General features: G+C 43.8%; 1 protein-coding gene across 3 annotated transcripts in view; it reads right to left on the bottom strand.

Moving 5' to 3' along the window:
• FRAS1 (Fraser extracellular matrix complex subunit 1) overlaps positions 1-19713 on the bottom strand; it is a 413106-nt gene that overhangs the window by 197521 nt on the left and 195872 nt on the right. For all 3 annotated transcript variants that reach the window (XM_045790212.2, XM_045790198.2, XM_045790207.2), the window contains 2 exons: positions 5370-5513; positions 879-1019 (listed from right to left, as the gene is read on the bottom strand). In XM_045790212.2, the coding sequence (XP_045646168.2) occupies positions 879-1019; positions 5370-5513 (285 nt within the window). The remainder of the gene's footprint in view (positions 1-878; positions 1020-5369; positions 5514-19713) is intronic.

Raw genomic sequence — 19713 nt, forward strand, 5'->3', positions numbered from 1 at the left:
GCCTGTCCTAAGGGACGGGACTGACATGCTAGAAGACTCCAGAAGACAATGGGCAGGAGATGGGAGACGGGAGTGTGGAAGTAGGATAAGACTCTTGAGGACAGGATGTTGTGGAAGAGGGATAAACATCGGGCAAGTAAAGAGGTTGGCAGACAAGAGGGAGGTTGCTAAGACGAGGCTGTGGGACAGATCAAAACATTCTGCCACAAACCCACACCATAGGTGCAAGTGAGAATATGTATGTTTATTTTGGAGGAGAAGGGCTATCAAGGTATCCCAGGCAGCAGTATATTCCCCGAGTTGTCTGGAAGGAAAGACACAAGTCAAGCATATGTAAGTAGAAACTTACAAAGTCTCAAATAGGAATGTTTCATAGTTAAAGTTGTATAAATCTGAAAGAAACAATATATAAATAGCACATAAGACCAAATTTTCAATAGATACAGACTTCAGCTGTACAAGCTATCAAACTTGGTTTATTCTTTATTTTTGTGATGTGTTGTAGTTGCCGATATATATGCTTATGCCATCTAAGAAACGATTCTGTCATACCTACAACCTAAATTAGTGATGGTTTGTAAGTACACAAGGACTAGATGAAGATCTTAAAGATGTTCTTTGCACTGAAAAGGACCAAGTGATCTTTAATGATGATTGATATGCATAAGTCTTTTACTTAATCACTCAAGTCCCACAGCATCCACCCACTCCCACACCAAATACACACAGGTTCTATAATGAAAGAGCTATTCCTTTTAATTTGACAGCTTCTCATCATACACACAAATGTGAGCAGCATATAGTACCAAGTATTGTCAAACATGTCAAATGCATTTTGATGACGACGATGATGACAACAGTGATTATCCATGTCTTACCTTTGCATCTGCCGGTGGCCTCCGCATAGTACCCACCGGGGCATTCAGCAATGCATTTCCCATCATGCAACACTGTCTTCTCAGCACAGGTAAGACACCTGGGACTATTGGGACCACAGCTCTTACAGGACTGGTCACAAGCTAAGGGGGAGGAAACGCACCAGAGAAAGTCAATAATGAGCACCTAACAGTGAATGAACATTTACAATGCCCACAGTTGGAATCAACATGGTAATCACATTGTCTGACTGCTCAGCTGAGTTCTGTTCCCTTGATCCCAACATTTCAAAGTACTCCATACTTTCTGTTTTCACATTTGAAGGAGAACCAGATAATTATTCACTGAACCAAGCATAACAAATACTCTGAGGCACACCCACCAGCATATCCAATATAATATAGGATTTAAAGACAAAATGGGCTTGGGGGTAGGAATGCCAGTCCAATAGGAGTTGAAGATATTCTGAAACTCATTAATAATCAGAAAAATGCAAATAAAATGGGATGTCCCAGTATACCTATCAGAAAAAAAATCTGAAGCTTGATAATGGCAAATGGTGGCAAGGATGTGGAGATGAGGTGAGCTTCACATATGAGAGTATGGGTGCTGGTGAGCTTAGTCAAATAAAGAATATGGAAAGTTAAGAAACCAACAATTCTGCTCCCAGATTACCCATCCTAGGGAACCTTCCATACAGGTTCATAAAGGGATGTGTTTGAGGCTGTTCACTGGTGCTCTCTAGAGACAGCATGGGGATGGAGGGACGTGGGGAATCTGTCATGAACAGAGGACGGGTGAGCTATGGGGGATGCAGCCCAGGGAGTATTATGCAGCAGTGAGAAGCAAAGGGCTAGATGATACAGCAACACAGGTGACTCAAACCATAATGCTGAGTGAAAAAAGAACAACGTGAACTCTATAACACATCATTTAAGGAAAAAAAAAAGGTATATACACTCAAAAGAATACCCATTTTACATGAGCTGATAAAAAAAAAATTAAATTAGGGGCACCTGGGTAGTTCAGTAGGTTGTGTCTGACTCTTGATTTCGGCTCAGGTCATGATCTCAGGGTGGTGAGATGGAGCCCTGTGTCAGTCTCCCCACTCAGCTCAGAGTCTGCTTAGGATTCTTTCTCCCTCTCCCTCTTCCTCTGCCCCTCCCCCCTCGCACACACATGCGTGCGCTCTCTAAATAAATAAATAAAGTCTTAAAAAATTAAAATAGTTGCCTTGGCAAGGAAGGGAAACGAATATAAAAGAAAGAAAAGAGAGCAAAAAGGAGAGGAGTAAGGAAGAGAGAGAGAATGGCTAACAGAAACCTCTGAACTTACTTTGATTTATTATGCTAGCTAGAGTTAGAAAAGCCCTTCATTAGAGCACAAGTACTTAAAAGACCAAAGAATGAGGAGGTTTTTGTCCTTTGAATTTCCCCACCCTTTATATCCAACATTTGTAAAACTCAAAGCATGAACCGCCAATGAACTTGGTTGCTGTAAATTCTTTCAGCCAGGGCACACCACCGTGTATGACAGGTTGTGCTGGATTTTTCTCAGCACTTGACTTTGAGATTTCTAGAGATACGGGCTGCTCAGTTATAAATTATTAAACCAACACCAGCCGATCTTTATCTTGAATAGCACTAAATTGAACTGGAAATAAGTCAGCATTATCAGCATCAGACGTTTTAATTAACATTCCGATACCAATCAGTGACTTGGTTCACTGATGTTTTAGAAAACATTTATATGAACACTTCTGAAGGCATTTGATACAAACTTAGAGAACTCTAAGAATTTTATGAAAAGTGTAAATTTCTGTCTTTATCCAAAGGCCTGTGGGTCAATGTCAATGGTATCACAAAGTCTTGCATCACGCTAAGCACACGGCAGGCGTTCAGTAATTACTCATTGATCAGTTGATTCCTTGGCTGACTTTCAGCAATGGCCCATCCTCCCATCTGTGAGATTTTTTTTCTGATGCTTTGTTTCAAAATGTATACAGATAGCATTTCAGATGTATACTCTTTCCCTAAGCCACCTGTTCAGTAGTCTCCTTTTTTAATTCTTCCAGTCAGCAAGGAGCTCTGGCTTTCTTCATCCAACCTCTGAGCCCAAGTAGATTTCCACCCCTCACCGCCTCAAGGCTCTCACTAATCCCTCATTTTTTTTTAAAATACCTCCTTTTAAATACCCGCTTCCCCAGCAGAAGTTGCTTTCTCAATCCAGATATACCATCTCGGTAGCAGGTTAGTGTCACCGCCCCCCATGAGGGACAGTAGCCAGCCTCCTTGGGGATAACAGGCTAAATGCCTTTGGATTAGCGCAAACTTGACATCTGCTGACCTTAGAGAATGCAGCTGGCTTAATTGAGCAGCAAAGTGATGCTGGCAGAAAAAACTTAAAATACGGCAGCCTGGCCTTTCTTTGCTTGTTCTCTCCTGACTCCACACAAAAGCCACCTGTGACTCGTCCACATCAAGTGAGATTTTTCACACCACTGATGCTGATGGATCTCTGCACAGCTTTAAGCAAGCAGCTGCCGGGGGCTATCTCTCTTCCCCAAGACAAGGGGATTTGTCAAGTCCCAAAGATCATCTCATTTTTGCTGTTGCCCTGCTCAGTAAACAAAACGAGGACAATAACTCAAGAAAGTTTTATGGGCTGCACATTTTTATTGATTTAGTGGACTTTGTTAGGAACAAAAAAAAAGTCATCACAGCCTTTCTACAGGTATGACCATCAGAGTAAACTCAATTCAGACATTTCATTCACTGTTAGGTGCCTACCTGTGGACTTGGCAATGTCCACAGGGCAGCGGCTGATCTGAAGACTGACAGGAAGACAGGGAGAAAGGGGGAGAAGAGGACCGAGGGAGGCAAGAAGGAGAAGGGAGGGAGAAACAGCAGAGGTGCACAGAGAGGTGTGTCATTATGGCCAGTAGAGCTGTTAGGAGGCAGGTAAGATTTAAAGCCAGAAGACCGAGGCTTGCATCCCAACTCGGCCCCGTATTAGCTATGTGACCTTAAGCAAGTCTCTTAACTTCTGTCTTACCTAGAAAATGAGGATGATAATAGTAACTACCTCCCGAGATCGTTGTGAGGAACAGACACCAAACAGCACTCACTGTGTGCCAGGCACAGTGCTAAATGCCTGCCTGGGTCAGCTCAGTCCTCCCAACAGCCGTCTGAGCTGGGTGTGTGTCAGTGTCCCACCGCTGCTGGGACAAATGACCACAAACTCAGTGGCTTAAAACAACTCAAATTTATTATCTTACAGTTTTAGAGGTCAGAAGTCCTAAAGTCAAGGCGTCAGCAGGACTGCATTCCTTCTGGAAGCCCTAGGGACAGATCAATTTCCTTGTCTCTTCCCCAATTCTAGAGGCTGCCTGCATATTCACTGCCCCGTCTTGGCATCACCCTGACTCCTGCTTCTGTCTCAGAGCTCCTTTCCAGACACCCCCCCCTCCCTCCTAGAAGGATCCTTGCGGTTACACTGGCCCATCCAAATAATCCAGGATAGTCTCCCCCATCTCAGGATCCTTGACTGAATCACGCCTGCAGAATCCCTTCTGCCGCCTAAGGCAGCATATTCACAAGTACCAGCTATCAGGATGCACACATCTTTGAGGGGCCATGACACTGTCTCCCACGGTGGCTACTGTTAACCCTGCTTTACAAAAGGGAAACTGACACACAGAGAGAATATGTAACTTGCTCAAGGTCATGCTTCCCCCCCCCCCAATACTTTCCTGCCTCTCGGTGGGTTAATGTTTATAAAGCACTTGGAAGGAAGCACTAGCTGGGTTAAGTCTTACCGCCATGCCGTGGGCATTAAAGAAAGACAAAATACATAGTAAGAACTTCAGCTTAAAGTCAGTGACACCAACACAAAGGTAGGTCTGCCACTGGCTGCTCTAGGAGTGCCTCTGTCTCCATGCATAGCCAGATGCAGTCTGGCACTGAGACGGAATTTGGAATTTGGAAGAAGGAAGCCCTACTCCTCTCCCTACAGCTGTGAGTCTGGGGCAAGCAGCCTGAGCCTCGCAGGATGAGGCTGGAATGAACACCCTAACCTAACACGCTGTTGTGAAGTGGGGGTGTGAAATGCGATCCTACCAGTTGATAAAAGGGGTCTGTAAACTACTAAAACATTGTTGATGTTAGCAGCCATTTGCATATTTTTTAAAAGATTTTATTTACTTATTTATTTGAAAGAGAGAGAGAGAGTGAGCAAGAGAGAGCACAAGCAGGGGGAGAGGCAGAGGGAGAGGGAGAAGCAGACTCCCCACGGAGCAGCGAGGCCGATACTGGACTTGATCCCAGGACCCTGGGATCATGACCTGAGTCAAAGGCAGATGCTTAACCCACTGAGCCACCCAGGCATCCCTGCCATTTGCATGTTTGTTGACTAAAAGAAATGTTATGATTTTAATAAAACAAGGGATGCTGGAAGAAAAGAAGATGCCCTGGCACGCAGAGCCGGGTACTTACCGCTGCAGAAGCCCTGCTTGCTGTAGAACCCAAGGCCACAGCTGCTCTCGCAGCCGCCCTCTCTCAGCACTTGGAGGGGGTCTCTGCAGGCCAAGCAGTGCTTCTCTGTCGGACCCCAGCAGGCAGCACAGGACTCATGGCAGACTGCAGGCAAAATCAGTAAACAATCTATAGCAGAAAGGACTGGTTGCAATTTTTCTTTCGAAGGTTTAAGAATTCACAAGGAGGATGTTGGAGCCTTCAGTCCTAAATCGCAATGCACATATGTATACCACAGGAAAGAAAAAAAACACCCCCCCACCAAAAATAACTATTTCTGTTGGCCAGAAGTACAACTTCAATAAATTACTGCTAGGAGACTTGGAACAGGAAATCAGAGGCTTTCAGCAATGGTAATCACAGGGAAGGGAACCATAATTTTCTAGACAAAGATGGTCTGTCTAGTGAAATCAGATGGCCCTCCATCACCTTGCCACCTTGTCTTTCATAGCCATACAGTTAAGTGTTGACAGGATCACCACTCCTGCGTCCAACACCATGAAGACTCGGCAAGGAGGGATGCCATGTACTCCCATCCTTGAGTAGACCTTGAAAGACTTGCTACTGCTGGATTTCTACTGCTCTCCCCCTCACTTTCCATCCCTGTCTTCTCTCTCTCTGTCCCACGCCCGTCCCTTTTTGTCTTCCCTCATGACTCTTCTAGTCCCCCCCAGTCTCTGGTCCTCTCCCCACTAGCTTCTGCTCTCAACATGCATCTTGAGGTACCTTTCTTGTACAACTTAACTTGCTAAGCATACATTGTTCCTAAACCAGAGTTTTTCCTGTAACACTCAAAAATGTTCTCCTCTTCCAGAATTTCATTTTTACTACTCATGCTTGCTTTCACCTTAGCATGTCTGCAAAACGAGGCTTATTCTGAGTGATTGGTAGTAGTAAAAGTTGGTTAACTGTCTGTATCGCTAACCCCAACCTATGCTTCTGTTAATGCATGCTAATTGTCAAAATGTTTGCTTCACCACAGAGCACAGCCTGTTTTGCAGAGGTATTCATTCTGACCAAAACTGGTGGGGAGAATGACTTTGCTGATTGGAAGAGACTTGGGAACTATATACCTAAGTAATTTAATTATGTATCCCTTTAGAATCAGAAAAGGGTGCCTTCATTGAGAATCTCAACATTTAATCCTCTTATCTCATCTCGGAAATGCATGGGAAAGCCTTACTTTCAGACAACTTTTCTCCCCCAACAAATTTAGAGGTCATTACAGATTCTGCTAAATGCTATGGGGCACCTGGGTGGCTGGCTCAGTGGGTTAAGTGTCCGACTCTTGATTTGAGCTCAGGTCATGATCTTAGGGTTGTGAGATTGAGCCTCGTGTCGGGCTTGGCACTGGGTGTGGAGCCTGCTTAAGATTCTCTATCTCCCTCTCCCTCTGTTCCTAGCCCCCCCTTAAAAAAATGTTAGGAAGGGCTCTTTGATAAAGAATAACAGTGGCAGGGGTGGAAAAGAACCAACTTTAGGTGGATCTAAAGGATAAGAGGTTCCCAGCCCTGGAGAGAGCCAGAGAACAGCACTAACAAAGTCCTTGAGAAGGAAAGGAACTCAGGGGTTCGAGGAATTGAAGGCTGCCCTTGTGGTTAAAGCTAGTAGACACAGAGGAACCAGAAGGGCATGGAGGGGCACAGGGAGGAATGGTGAGGCACAGTGGCCTGATTCATGGCTGGAAGGATAGGCAGAGGCCCAACCAAACTTAACCTTGGAGATCATGGAAAGAAATTAAGATTTAACCCTAAGTGTAATGTGAAGTCTTAAATGGGGTTAAGCAAGATCAATACAAGCCCTGATTTTCAAAGCCTTCTCTGGCTGCCATGTAGAGAGGGTTTAAGGACTTGCACGTAGGCAGAGAAAGCAGCGTGGAGTCCACTGCTCTGGTCCAGGCAGGAGATGACAACAGCAGATGAAAAAAAGAGATGGAAGAAAGTGTACTTATTTATGATCTGGTTCCCTTGCTAGACCATAAGCTTCAGAAGGGCAGAACCCATTTCCATTTAGTTAACTCTGTGCTGAGCACACTGCTTAGTACTCCACACTTGGTACTTCATTTATATTAAACATCTTATTTACATTTTATAAGTGTTACATGAGAACACTGTTAATATTAGGATAAGCTACCCAAAGTACATTATAATTAAAGATGTAGATTAAAGATCCCGGTAACAAACTTCACCCTGAACATCCACGAAATCTGTCATTCATTCACTTATTCACTCCCCCTCTGTTACTGACTATAGTCATCAACTGAACGGTCTACCCTGCTTGTGCCTCTGCCTTACTGACTCAGGAGTTCATTCAAAGCCATTACCTAAACAAACAAACAAACAAAACAAACAAAAAACCCACTTTCATTCCCAAGAAGGTATGCCAGGCTAACCTATCCATGTTCAACAGGAGCACCTACCACATGCAGGGTGATGGCCACAGGTCAGAAGTGTGCTAGAGGAAACATTTACACCCCATCACTTGAGCTCATTGGTAGCATTGCACAAACTGCACCATGGAGCAAGTACCTGAGAGGACGATGGGAAGTAAGACTAAAAAGACAACAGGGGCTAGATCACAAATGTCATGGAAGGCCAGGTAAGGACCTTGGACTTCATCTGCAAGAGTTTTAATCAGTTTTGCTTCTTAGAGAATTTACTCTGCAGTGGGAAGAAGAGAGGGTAATTAACTCAAGACATTCTTAAGGGATGAAATCATCTTTTGTCCAGGGAGCCCAGAGGAGGTGAGAAATTAAAGCATGACCCCCTCGTTCTCTTCGGGGATTGGCTGGTGACGGTGCAGACATTCAGCTGCACTGGCTTTTAAAATAGTAAAAATACTTCCTACCTGGTTGGCAAATGGCTGTCATCCTGGTCCCTCCCTGATAACTCTGGTTTCATCCCTGGGAAGCCTGCAAGACACTGTGCTCCAGCAACTGAAATGTCTGGCACAGGAGAGGGTTTTAGGTCCCCCCTACTTTCTGACAAATCTGCTCTGTGCCATACTACTTGTTAAATATTTTTTAACATTATCCCTAGTGTTCCCAATCAGAACAGGGCCAGAGGATGAGTAGGACAGAGGCTACAAGCTTGGGGGTAGCATTCAGGCCTGTTACAAACTGAGCCGTACCTAACATTTCAGCCCTGCCTCTGCCACCTCCCTCGAGCAGGCTAGTTCTATGGAGCAGGGTGCCCTAAGCATGCCACATACCTTAGTGGGCTCCAGATTCCCCACACGGGATTCACCCAGTTGGCAATGCCTCCAGCTCCTTCTGCAGTCCCTGTAATCCTGGTTACACTTGAGAGGCTTAAGTTGTCACTACTTCTGGGAAGCTTTGCTGAACTTGTCCAAACAGTCCCTCCTTCCTCCGTGTTCCTGCAGCTCATTGTACGTCCTCTCTCATGCTATTTATCCTACTGTCCCAATCATTAGGTTACAAATCAATCCTTTCAGCAGAATGTATGTAGTATCCTCTAGAACAGGGGCCACATTTGAATTCTCTCAAACCCCCAGTGTCCAGACCGATAACTGGTATAAAGTCAGTATTCATTAAATGTATGTTAAATGAGTACACAGCAGATTTTTTTACTGGTTATGAGAGAGCCGTCCTATCAGTTACCTTCTACATGGAAACAACTAACCATGAGGTCATAATCTGAACATGTGATAATTTAAGCTTGATAAACTTGAGGCTGTAAATTTACCTAATAAAGGCTGGATCTCCCTATGTCCAGATCTCCTTATGATGACAAGTACTTATGCTACATCTATACAGAGAAACAAATGTGAGGCCACCTTCTCTGTTTTCATAGCAAACAAAAGGCACGTTCGATGGTCAGGCAAGTCAGCAGAAGAGATTTTTATTTCTTCAATATGGGACTACGCTGAGATGCCTTTTCTTTTCCTTTTCTTTTCCTTCTTCTTTTTTTTTTTTTTGAGCTGTCATTTCTTATAATGACATACTCCTGCTGTGTTTTGCAATTGATTTCTAATTTCTAACACTGAACATAAGCTACCACAGATAATCTCTTTTTCCAGGCTTATTTTACATGTGGCTTTTATTACACTTGGGTTATTATGAAAAATAGAAGGTCACTCTCTGACTTTTCACCATAATTTCTCTTAGTGATACATTTCAGATCACCCAGGGTTTGAATTGTATATTGTGAAAACGTGGCAATAAATTTAAAAAGAGGGCTAATGAGAGAAAACCATCTTCTTATCTTACATGTGGTAGATAATTTATTTAGGAAAGCCCCTGGCTTTTCTAGAGCATAGCAAGACATGTGTTGGCTTGCTGAGCAATTCATTTCAAAATGAAAAGGAACGAATTAGGGCAACTTTATATTGAAACCATACTCTTAAAAATAAGAAACTTCTTTTTGTTATTTGGTAATTTTGAGATAGAAGATTGCTGTAAAAAAAAAAATTTAACCTGTGCTTCTCTACGCATAAAATGCAGCCCCTTTCCAGGGACATGTTAAAAGTGCTTCCTATGGGACCCTTCTCATTTTCCAGGAAGCCTTCCCAGATCCCAATGGGCTCAGCCTGAAGTTCAAAACACCCCTCAGAAATGAGAAGGAGCCTTAGTGCCCCATCTTTCCCATGGCCTTTTAGAGTAAGTTTCCCCGCCATTCCTGGGGAATTGGCACACTTGCTCAGCAGGCCTCTTTTGAGGTTCCTCAGGATACAGTTCAGATTTCCAAACTGCCAGGGGGGTTTTCACACAGGAGCAGCCCCAGCTGCAGACACAATCAGCTATGTCATCGGCAAGTCAAATTCCTTCATCCCTTTATTTCTTTTAGAGCTGTCCACATCCATGTTGTAGCAACCGCTAGCTTTCATCCTCATCACACAAATGACAGGGAAGTTCTTGTGAGGTTTTAAAGTATTATCAGAAGACAGTGGGTACATTTCCAATAAGAAGCTCTTGTTGGATGAAAAAATGTTCTGACACTTAACTTCAGTGTTCTTTGCTTTCCTAATCTGTAAAGTGGGAATAAATTTGTACGTAACTCAGGAGGATATGGTGAGATGACGTTTTTGAGAGAGCAGAGAATGTCACATGAGATCCACTGAGTGGCATACCCCGCGAGACCCAGCGCATCTTGTCTCAACTGGTGTCAAAAGCAAAGTAAGTATAAAGGGAGCAAATTGAAGTGCAGCAGGAGACAGAAGAGGAAGGAACAGAAAAGACTACGGGAAAAGGCTCTACGTTCCCTTAGCGCCCTTGGAGATGATTCCATCGGCTACAAGAAAGGGCTCCCGCCTCGCCCAGAGGACTCATGGTTTAAAGCACTTCCCTTGCAATCTCTACAACACATCAACAAAAGTCCTGCGGAAAGCGACTGAAAATAGCGTGGTGACTGGGGAGAAGCCCAGATGCCGGCCAGACTACTCTCCTCTTCCCCATCACAGCCCCACAGGAGGCCAAGGCTACTTGTCTAAGAAGTGCAAATGCCAGACAAGTGTAAAAGGAAAGGAAGTTCATGGGAGTAATCATAGTTTTCATCCTTTTACTACAATCTCTGTCCCCTCCAGGCTGGGTCTCTGTCTTCAACCTGCCTCTCTGTGCCAACAGAAAACTTGACGTCCTGAAATGGGACTATCTGGTCTCCATACATTCTGAAAACCCATATGCACTCAAGGGAGTTCCTAACAGAAAAAATACAACTACATGAAAAAAATCTTCAGCCTCATAAATAGCCAGAGATATGCAAATTGAAAGGAGAGCAGGAACTGCGTGTAATCAGTTAGAGGTACACACAGTGGACTGTATGCATTTTAGAAGCAGTGCTTTGTGAGACAAAAAGGGGAAAGAAGGATTCACCGAGGTAACAAATAACACCAGTCCGCCGGAGGCTGGCTGATAATGGCGGAGGCCATGCATGTGTGAGGGAGGGGAGTAAATGGGAACTCTCTGAGCCATCCTTGTCATTTTGCTATGAACCTAAAACTGCTCTAAAAAAAATAGTCTTTAAAATAAAAAAGGAAAAGAATGATGAAATAACCTACCTACTAATATTTATGAGTATTTAAAATTGAGCGCACACACACAATACATGTTAAATTGCATTAGAATCGTTGCTTAAGTGGGTAGCTGGGGGGAAGGGAAATGAGACTAGGTTACGGGAACAAAAGGAATAGACAGGCATAGACGGCTAAGCAAGAGGAATAGCTGGCCCAGGCGAATCATGGGAATGAGCTGATAAGTATGATGAAGTCAACTCTCCTCATGTGAATCCCCAAAATCAGTAAAAGAAAAAAATTAAACAAGATTCCATTTTACCTCAACCAACCTGACAAACAAGAAGACTCATAATACCTCGTGCTGACAAGGGTGGTAGGAAGCAGGCACTCTTTGTATCCAGCAGGAATACAAATTACAACTTTTTCAAGAGAGCCACATATTAAAGTGTCAGAGGCTTCAAAGAATACACATATACCCTTGGACCCAGCAATCACAAGTCTAAGAATTTAACCTAATCAAATATATGTACCACAATTTCTATTAAAAATGTTTACATCATGGTTATGATAATGGAAAAATTAGGAACAACCGTCAAACCGCAGAGGACTGGCTGAATGAATTCTCGCATAGCCCCAGATGGAAAGTTATAAAACAGCTTTAAAAAGATTTTGTAGAAGGATAATAAATAACGTGGGGAAAGCAGGCAATAAAGCTATATATAGAGTGTGATTTTACCTTTGAAAAATAGATAAATGTGTGTACGTCTGTGCACATAACACACAGACACACATACACAGTCATAAATTGGGAAGACTTTTACCAAAATACCGACAGTAGTAATTTGGGAGAGTCTGAGTCGGGATTTTTCGCTGATTTTTTTATTGTGCCTTGAATTTAACTGACTTTGTCAAATTATTTTTTGTAATACCCATGAATTCATTTCATACTTAGGGGAAAAAGAATTACTCAGAGGGGAAGGGGAAAAAAGTCTGTAGTCCTTTTCCTTAAGGCACATGCTAGGTAATAGCTAATTGATCTATTAACCACATTTGTGATACAGCTGAATGATTTGCTCATCTTGGGTAACATATTTGAATTTTTAGCAGGACCTTCCGTAGAGCTTGGAACAAAGGGATGACTTCGCAGCTGCCAGAGCTTTGACAGGTCCACGTGGACAGAGATTCCACAAGCAGGCTAGCTTCTCACTGGTCCAAAAGTCAGAGGATGATGGCAGATATGCAGCTCACAAGGAAGGTTCTTAAAGTTACCCTCTCTCTCTCCTGCCCCTCTACCTATACTTCTTTTTTTTTTTTTAAGATTTTATTAATTTACTTGAGAGAGCAAGAGAGAGAGAGAGTGAGAGCTAGAGAGAGAAGCACAGAGGGAGAGGGAGAAGCAGACTCCCCGCTGAGCAGGGAGACCAACACAGGGCTCGATCCCAGGACCCCAAGACCACACCTGAGCGGAAGGCAGCTGCTTAACCGACTGAGCCACCCAGGCACCCCTCTCTACCTGTACTTCTAAATCTACAACACAAGTACAGCGCCAAAGTTTTCAAATGCCGTGACCGCCTCGGTCCAGCTCGATGAGCCAAACGAAACTCTCAGATTCCACTCATCCGCTGTGACCATTGGCAACCCACAGCTGCTAGGATGCCTGGTTTTGTTTGTTTCTTTTTCCTCAGCCCCTATTAATTAAATGGCTATTGATTTCTCCATAGATACCTTGAGTTAATTTGTCTACAGAAACTGAAAAGCCACAGGGACCACCAACCCAAACCCAGCTTTGGACGGGGAGAGTTCTCAGACTTCCTGGCTGCACTGGCAGAGCCTGCTCAGATCTCAACAGTGATAACACAGATGCGTTGTGGGCTCTGTGGGCCGCCTAACGAGGGAAGGGAAGATCGTGCTGGGAGAGTTAGGGTGGGGAATAGGAAAAAGGGAGAAAGAATGTATGTCATAGAGTCTAGCTAAACTAACTGCGAACCCTAGGAACTGGGCAGAAAGCCAGAAGACTTGTCACTAGTTTGTAATCCATAGCTAAAATATTTGGGGGTTCAGATTTGTCAGGAAGAATGGGATCTGTCTGGAAGATAAACTCCCTTGCATCTGTGGCATTTCTCGGCTGGTATGTGATACTTCTGTCTGTCGTTTGTCTTCTGGCACACACAGCAAGGGTCTGTAAGCAGCACAGGCAAATGCCAAACATAGCTGGTCTCAGGAGCTATGGCGAAGGTCCCAGGGGCAACGCCACCAGCTGCTTTGACTTTTTCTCCATTTAACCTTTACATGAACATCCAAAGCAGGAGAGCGCTTGGAATACCACTGTCACCTGTTTCACCGGGTCTAGTTCACTCAAGAAATGGACAGCAGAAGGGCAATCCTGTCGTCCTCCCTTCTGAAAGGCTTAAAACACTAGATGGGTACCACTCAAGTCCCAAGGATAATTGTTTTTCGGTCTTGTTTTGTTTTGTTTTATTTAAGAGTAACCCTTCCAGCACTGATAAGGCACTCTACTATCTTGAAGAGGAGAGAGATGAAGGGAAGAAAAAGAGAGGTGGGGAAAATCAAGATTCTGGAATTTTCCTGAGGCTACACCTAGCCAGGAATTGCTGACAACAAGTAAATAACAGAAGCTAAATGGAAGTTAGGTCACCTGTAAGTCAAAGTCTAGGCATGCCTGTACACTCTTGTCCTTTCTCCTCCATGCAATGGTTTATTACATTTTTCTCAGTCAAAAATTATTCCAGAGGGCCTTAAATGTGCTTAGCACTACAGGGAATTCAGAAATATAAAACCTGTCCCTGCCTCAAGAATCAGTCACTTCCTGTAATACACCTTTTAAAACTGCCTTTTTAGCACTGATAGTGATGAATTCAGAGAGTGGTAACTATCTAAAATTTTCTGTGTACTTCTTTACTGACACTCTTCCCCCATTGAGAAAGTAAGTTCCTCAACCCCCAGGCAGTTTTCTGTCCATTCACTCTGTATCCCAGTTCCTGGTACATGAAAGAGACTCAACAAATATTCATTGCACGCACAGAAGGGAAGAGACAAGAATATCACTCGAAGCAATAAGTCCCCTTTACAAGACACTCAGCAATTAAGGGAGAGACCATAATTGCGATAGAATACCAGAGAGGGCTTGAACAATGCATACGATTTAAAGAGCGGAACAGAATGAGTGAAGACAGTGGTAGAATGTGCTGGGCCCCCAAACTGAAGAGGTGATCTGGCAACAAAATAGGGACTGACCCTCCAATTCTGGGGGATGTCGGAGGGGCCATGGTGGAGGTCAGCTTCATTGTAACTGTCCTGACAGAACAAGGGGGTGAGCGGTTCCTTGTCTTCTTGAGGATTCCAGAACAGCAGTTTCATAAAAGGCTTTGCCAAGAGCTCTGCTCTGGGCACAACCAGGCTGAGCTAAGCCACACGCTGGAACATAATGCCAAGACCCATTAAGTCTTCACTGCCTTGGACCTGGCTCTAAGGGTGAGTGCTTCATTTCCACAAATGGCTGGGCTTCTCTGGTCAAACAAAATTCCAACAAATAATTAACTTTACGAGTTCCACTGTTCAAACTACAGCTTTTAAATCTCAGCTCGGTCAGCATCCTATATGTAAATTTTACAGGCTTAGTTATCCTAAGTTTTCCCTCTAATTATACCATAATATTGGCTAAGAAACAAAATTCCAGAATCTCAACACTTAATCTGAGCATTTAAAAAAAATAAAAGGATTTTAACTTGTGATGAATACAGTAAACTGTTCTCTATATTTACTTCTTCATAACATACGAAAGTAGATTTGGTTTGAAATCCGATGCAAATGGCACAAAACTCTGTTTCGTAATGCAAGGGATTTGATTTTCATTCCCATAAATTGAAAAATAAAAGAACAGATTTGATGACAATAGCTGCCTTTTGCTGTCCACACACTATGTGCCAGGCATAATATATTTACGTTTTTCAAACATCTTTTCAAATGTTCATCATAATGGTTTAAAGTAGATGACATTATCCCCATTTTACAGTTGAGGAAATTGAGGCTCAAAGCAGTTAAATAACCTGTGTGAAGCCAGAGAGCAGTAAGTGGCAAGAACCAAAAGGATCCCCCCCTTCACACAAACCTGGAAAATGTTCAATTGCTCGATTCTTTAAGCTTCAAAATCTAAGACCACACAGCAGTTAGGTACAGCATAAACTGCAAGGATTGTGTGATTATTTTTTACCTCTCTGTAACCAGCAGCTTGATTGCAAGCTCACTTACAGGAAACTATGATAGAGTCTCATTTCTCTTCATACCCTTAGGACCTCAAGCAGTGGTCAAAGGAGAATGAGTGTAGGAGAGAGAGAAAGGAACGAGGAGGAAGGACAATGAAAAGCAGAAATACAAGTCTTCTCACCCAGATGGAGGGCTTACTAAATGCCAGGCACCATCCTAAATGACATGTATGAATTTATTCATTTAATCCTTACAACCATGTTATATGGCAGACATTACCGTCGCTGCTTTACCCACAGGCAACTGAAGTGCGGAGTGTTAAAAAAAACAAATACTGTTTGTAGTGACAGAGCCAAGACTGGAATCCAGGTGGTTTGGCTCCCTAGCCTACAGTCTTAAACACTGTGTCACACTCCCTCCCATCTCTGGATCGGCAGAATGAAGGGAGAACTTGCCACAGAGTACGCACAGCTCCATCTCGGGCCTTTGTGAATACTGGAAGTTTGGATTGGACAAATCAAATACCAACTCACATATAAAAATGGGCTAGATTCTACTTTCATAACTCAAAGTTATAGTCTTATGAGCCACTTGTTTTAAACTAATCTTGCATGGTGTGTGTTAGCTTGGTTTTTTTAAACTTTTTTCTTATGGGCTCCTGTGTGTGGGATTTGTGTGTGCAATGGTTCAGCAGGACCACCAGCATGAAACAGGGGCACGACAGGTAAGGAAGAATGTTTCCAGGGCATGGTGAGCTGAGTCTGGATGCAGACTTAGATTTCATAACAGGGTTTCTAGGAAGAGGCAATGGAACCACCACTTGGGTAGAGAGACCACAATAAATCCAGGACAAGTGGTACCCAAGAGCCATGCAGGAAAGGTGCAAGGCCATGTGGTAGATGAGGGAGGCAGGGAGCATCCATACCTGGGTCAAGCCTGACCATCAGGCTGGGTCGACTCAGGGACACGCTGTTAATTCCTGGAAATGGGTCACAACAGACAAGATAGAAGGAACCAGAGTAGAAGCCCAATCCAGAACCTGACGTCCACAGGGTCAAGAAGAGTGGGACAGGGTGGGCCAAAGGGATGTTGGACCGGATCCAGCTGGTGGCAGAGGAAGCCTAGCGGTTAAGGCAGAATCTTGAGTGCTAGGTCTAAAAAATGAGTTCTGGTCACTGAAGGGGTGACTACTCTTTGGCCCTACCTGCTGTAGAGAAGAGGGAACTTCTATATTGCCTGTCTCCGACTTAGATTGTAGAAAGACTGGTGGTGTGGAGCCTTCAGGTGAAGTGATCAAAGCATCAAACTCCAAAGCTGGAGAAGGCAGAGGAAGTAAAGCAGTGACTGGTATGGGGGTGCATAATGTGGTCTGTGTTTACGACACTATTCAGTTTAATCAAGCACAAGAACGTAATAATAACATTAAGACATGCACACACACAAACACATTCGTCTGCCTCTGTGTGTATGGGTGTGTATACCACAAAACTCAAGGGAAAAGGGAAAATGATAAGGACCCCTGAGGATGCGATGCTCTGGCAGGACTCCCTGCCTTCTTTCAGCCCTCTGGGGTACCTGCCCCTACTCTGGCGTGGAAGAGCCATGTGCTTATGTGCCACTTGGCTCGGCCCCATATTTTTCTCCCGGCCCTATATTCAACACAGTGAGCATGAATATTAATCAGGTAATTTCCGGTAATTAGTTTCCTCAGCACAGTGCTCACTTTCTTTTGGTTTTGATGGGTCAATAAAGTGGCAAATTATGCCGGTCATAATATAAATGACCCTGCCAAGAGGAATCAATGCAGAAAAACCTGTTGTTACCATAAAATGGCAGGCTTCTTCTTGGAAAGTTTAGCCCGTGCTGGAAGAGCCCTGGTTGACTGACCGACTTCCAAGGTCAATGGTGAAAAGCCACCAAAAATAGCACAAGCACAAATGTTGCAAAAAATTCCAATAATGAGAAAGCTTATTTGGAAAGCTTATTTGGGCTGTCTCAGCATTGAAACAGTATATGGAAATTGATCACAAGTTTAGCTTTAATTTTTAAGATCATTCTCTCTCTCTCTCTCTCCTTGCTCTCTTCTTTCTTCTCATTTTATGCATAAAAATGCAACCAGGCTGAACTAAAGCAAATTGGTTTAATTCCCTGGAGGGAGCATGAACAAATTTTCCCAGCAACTTTCTACCAGAGGCATTTGTGTATCGGTATGTGGATGGAATGTGGAAGCAGTCAGCTACGTAAACCAGTAATCAAATGAAACATTAGCCATTTCAGAGTGCCCGATAGCAGCATGAACATCACCCACTAAAACACCGGGCACAGGAGAAAGGAAAATGGCCCCTCGAAAGAAAGAAAAAAAAAAGTAAATACGTATGTAGGACGTGTGGCAGGGGGCGGAGGTGTTAGAGAGGGAAGAATAAAATCAAGGGGGAATTAATTCCCTTTTAAAGGCAAATCTGTCACAGGAGTGCTAGCAGGAGGTCTCTTTGATGGGCAGAAGAAAGGAGAAGAGACTACATTCAGTAACTTCATCAAATTGAAATTTTAGCAGTTTACCTAAATTGCCCAACCATTACACACTTAGGAAGGCGTTTGGATGTGCCCACTTTGAGCCCGTTCTAAAATAACAGGTAAACAGAACACGATAAGTAAGAAACATTAAGGGTTCTTTTATCTTTTATGGCTGAGCCTCCTATTGAAACACTGGTCCTTCAAGATCCCCGAACAGCAGTACGTTCCTTCATTCATCAAACACTTGTTCAACAAACGCTGAACACTTTGTGCAGCCCTTGACGTTGGGGACACAGCCTTGACGTTTTTACAGGTTGCAAAGAGCCCCCAAGCCAGACTCAGAAGCAAGCATGTCTTCTATTCTATATTGTAACCGGCTCCAGGGTGGGCCCTGCTGTCCTCCTATCTGTACGATATAAACAGGCTGTTGTTTCCCTTCGACGTGGTTTCCGTAAGCCCATGGGTGCTGCTTCTGCCCACACCTGGAACAGAGGAGGCCAGCAGACTTCACGTAGGACCTTCCATGCCACAGGCTGGCAGGACGAGTACTCTACCCCACTGGTACATGTGGAGCACTGGGGCTGGCAGGCTGGCTCCGGGCAAGGGTGGGAGAAAGAAAAAGGGAGCTCTGATTAGCTCAAAGACGCCACCCCAGTGCCAGTCTCGGGGGCTCTGGAGACACCGAGAACAAGAAAGGCAGGGAAGTCACTTCCCTAGCCGTCCCTTACATAGCACCCATCTCATGCCAGGCTCTGCATGAAGCGCTTTCTGCGTATGAACGCATTTAATCTTCACATTTAGCCTGCAGAGCCAGTAAATACCATGTACTTACTCTCTTTTACTATATTCCCTCCAAACAAACCTCCTGAAAATCTAACCAAGGGCATAAAAGAGAGAAACATTATGAGCTGACCCTTAGACCCTCCACCTTCAATTCCCATCATGTCTCTGCACCCTGTCCCGCTCAGCTGCAGAGTCTAGCTACCATAGTTCCTCCTGTGACATCCAAGACCCTCCCTCTGGCCAGTCTGCCTTTTCAGTTTTGCCTGTCCCTGTGCATCCTGCCTCAGGTTCTGAGCACACCTGATTCTGTCTCCTGCAGACAAGCTTAGCACTCTGCCCTTTGTCTTTGCTTCCACCATTACCCCGACTCCTATTCCTGCATTTAAAAAATTCTTTATACATTTACTTTTTTACTTATACTCATGAGTAGGATCAGTACTAAAAACTTGTCCAGTATAAGCAACAAATTACACTAAGACCACTCTGACTTCCAAAGACAACGATAATATTAAGAACTTCAACTAGTTCTTAACTCAGACATATAAAGCTACTAAAGGATACAGATACTAAAGAAAGCGTAAATGTAAATGCCATCATCTGTTTTGCTTATCCAAGTTTCTTACCATGATGTCACTGTTTCTCCCTCTCTCTTCAGGTAGAAATAAAGTTTTGAAAAAATAAAGATATATTTCTCCCTTCGTTTTCATTTAACCATTGTATACTTATTTACACGAGGAAGGAATCTAACTTATGACACAATGACCATCCTGAACTGAATTAAGAACTGTTCCAGGGCCCCCAGGCATGTGCAGAA

This window comes from Ursus americanus, chromosome 8, assembly GCF_024610735.1.
Source record: "Ursus americanus isolate L20-20 chromosome 8, mUrsAme1.1.p, whole genome shotgun sequence".
Classification (NCBI taxonomy): Eukaryota; Metazoa; Chordata; class Mammalia; order Carnivora; family Ursidae; genus Ursus; species Ursus americanus.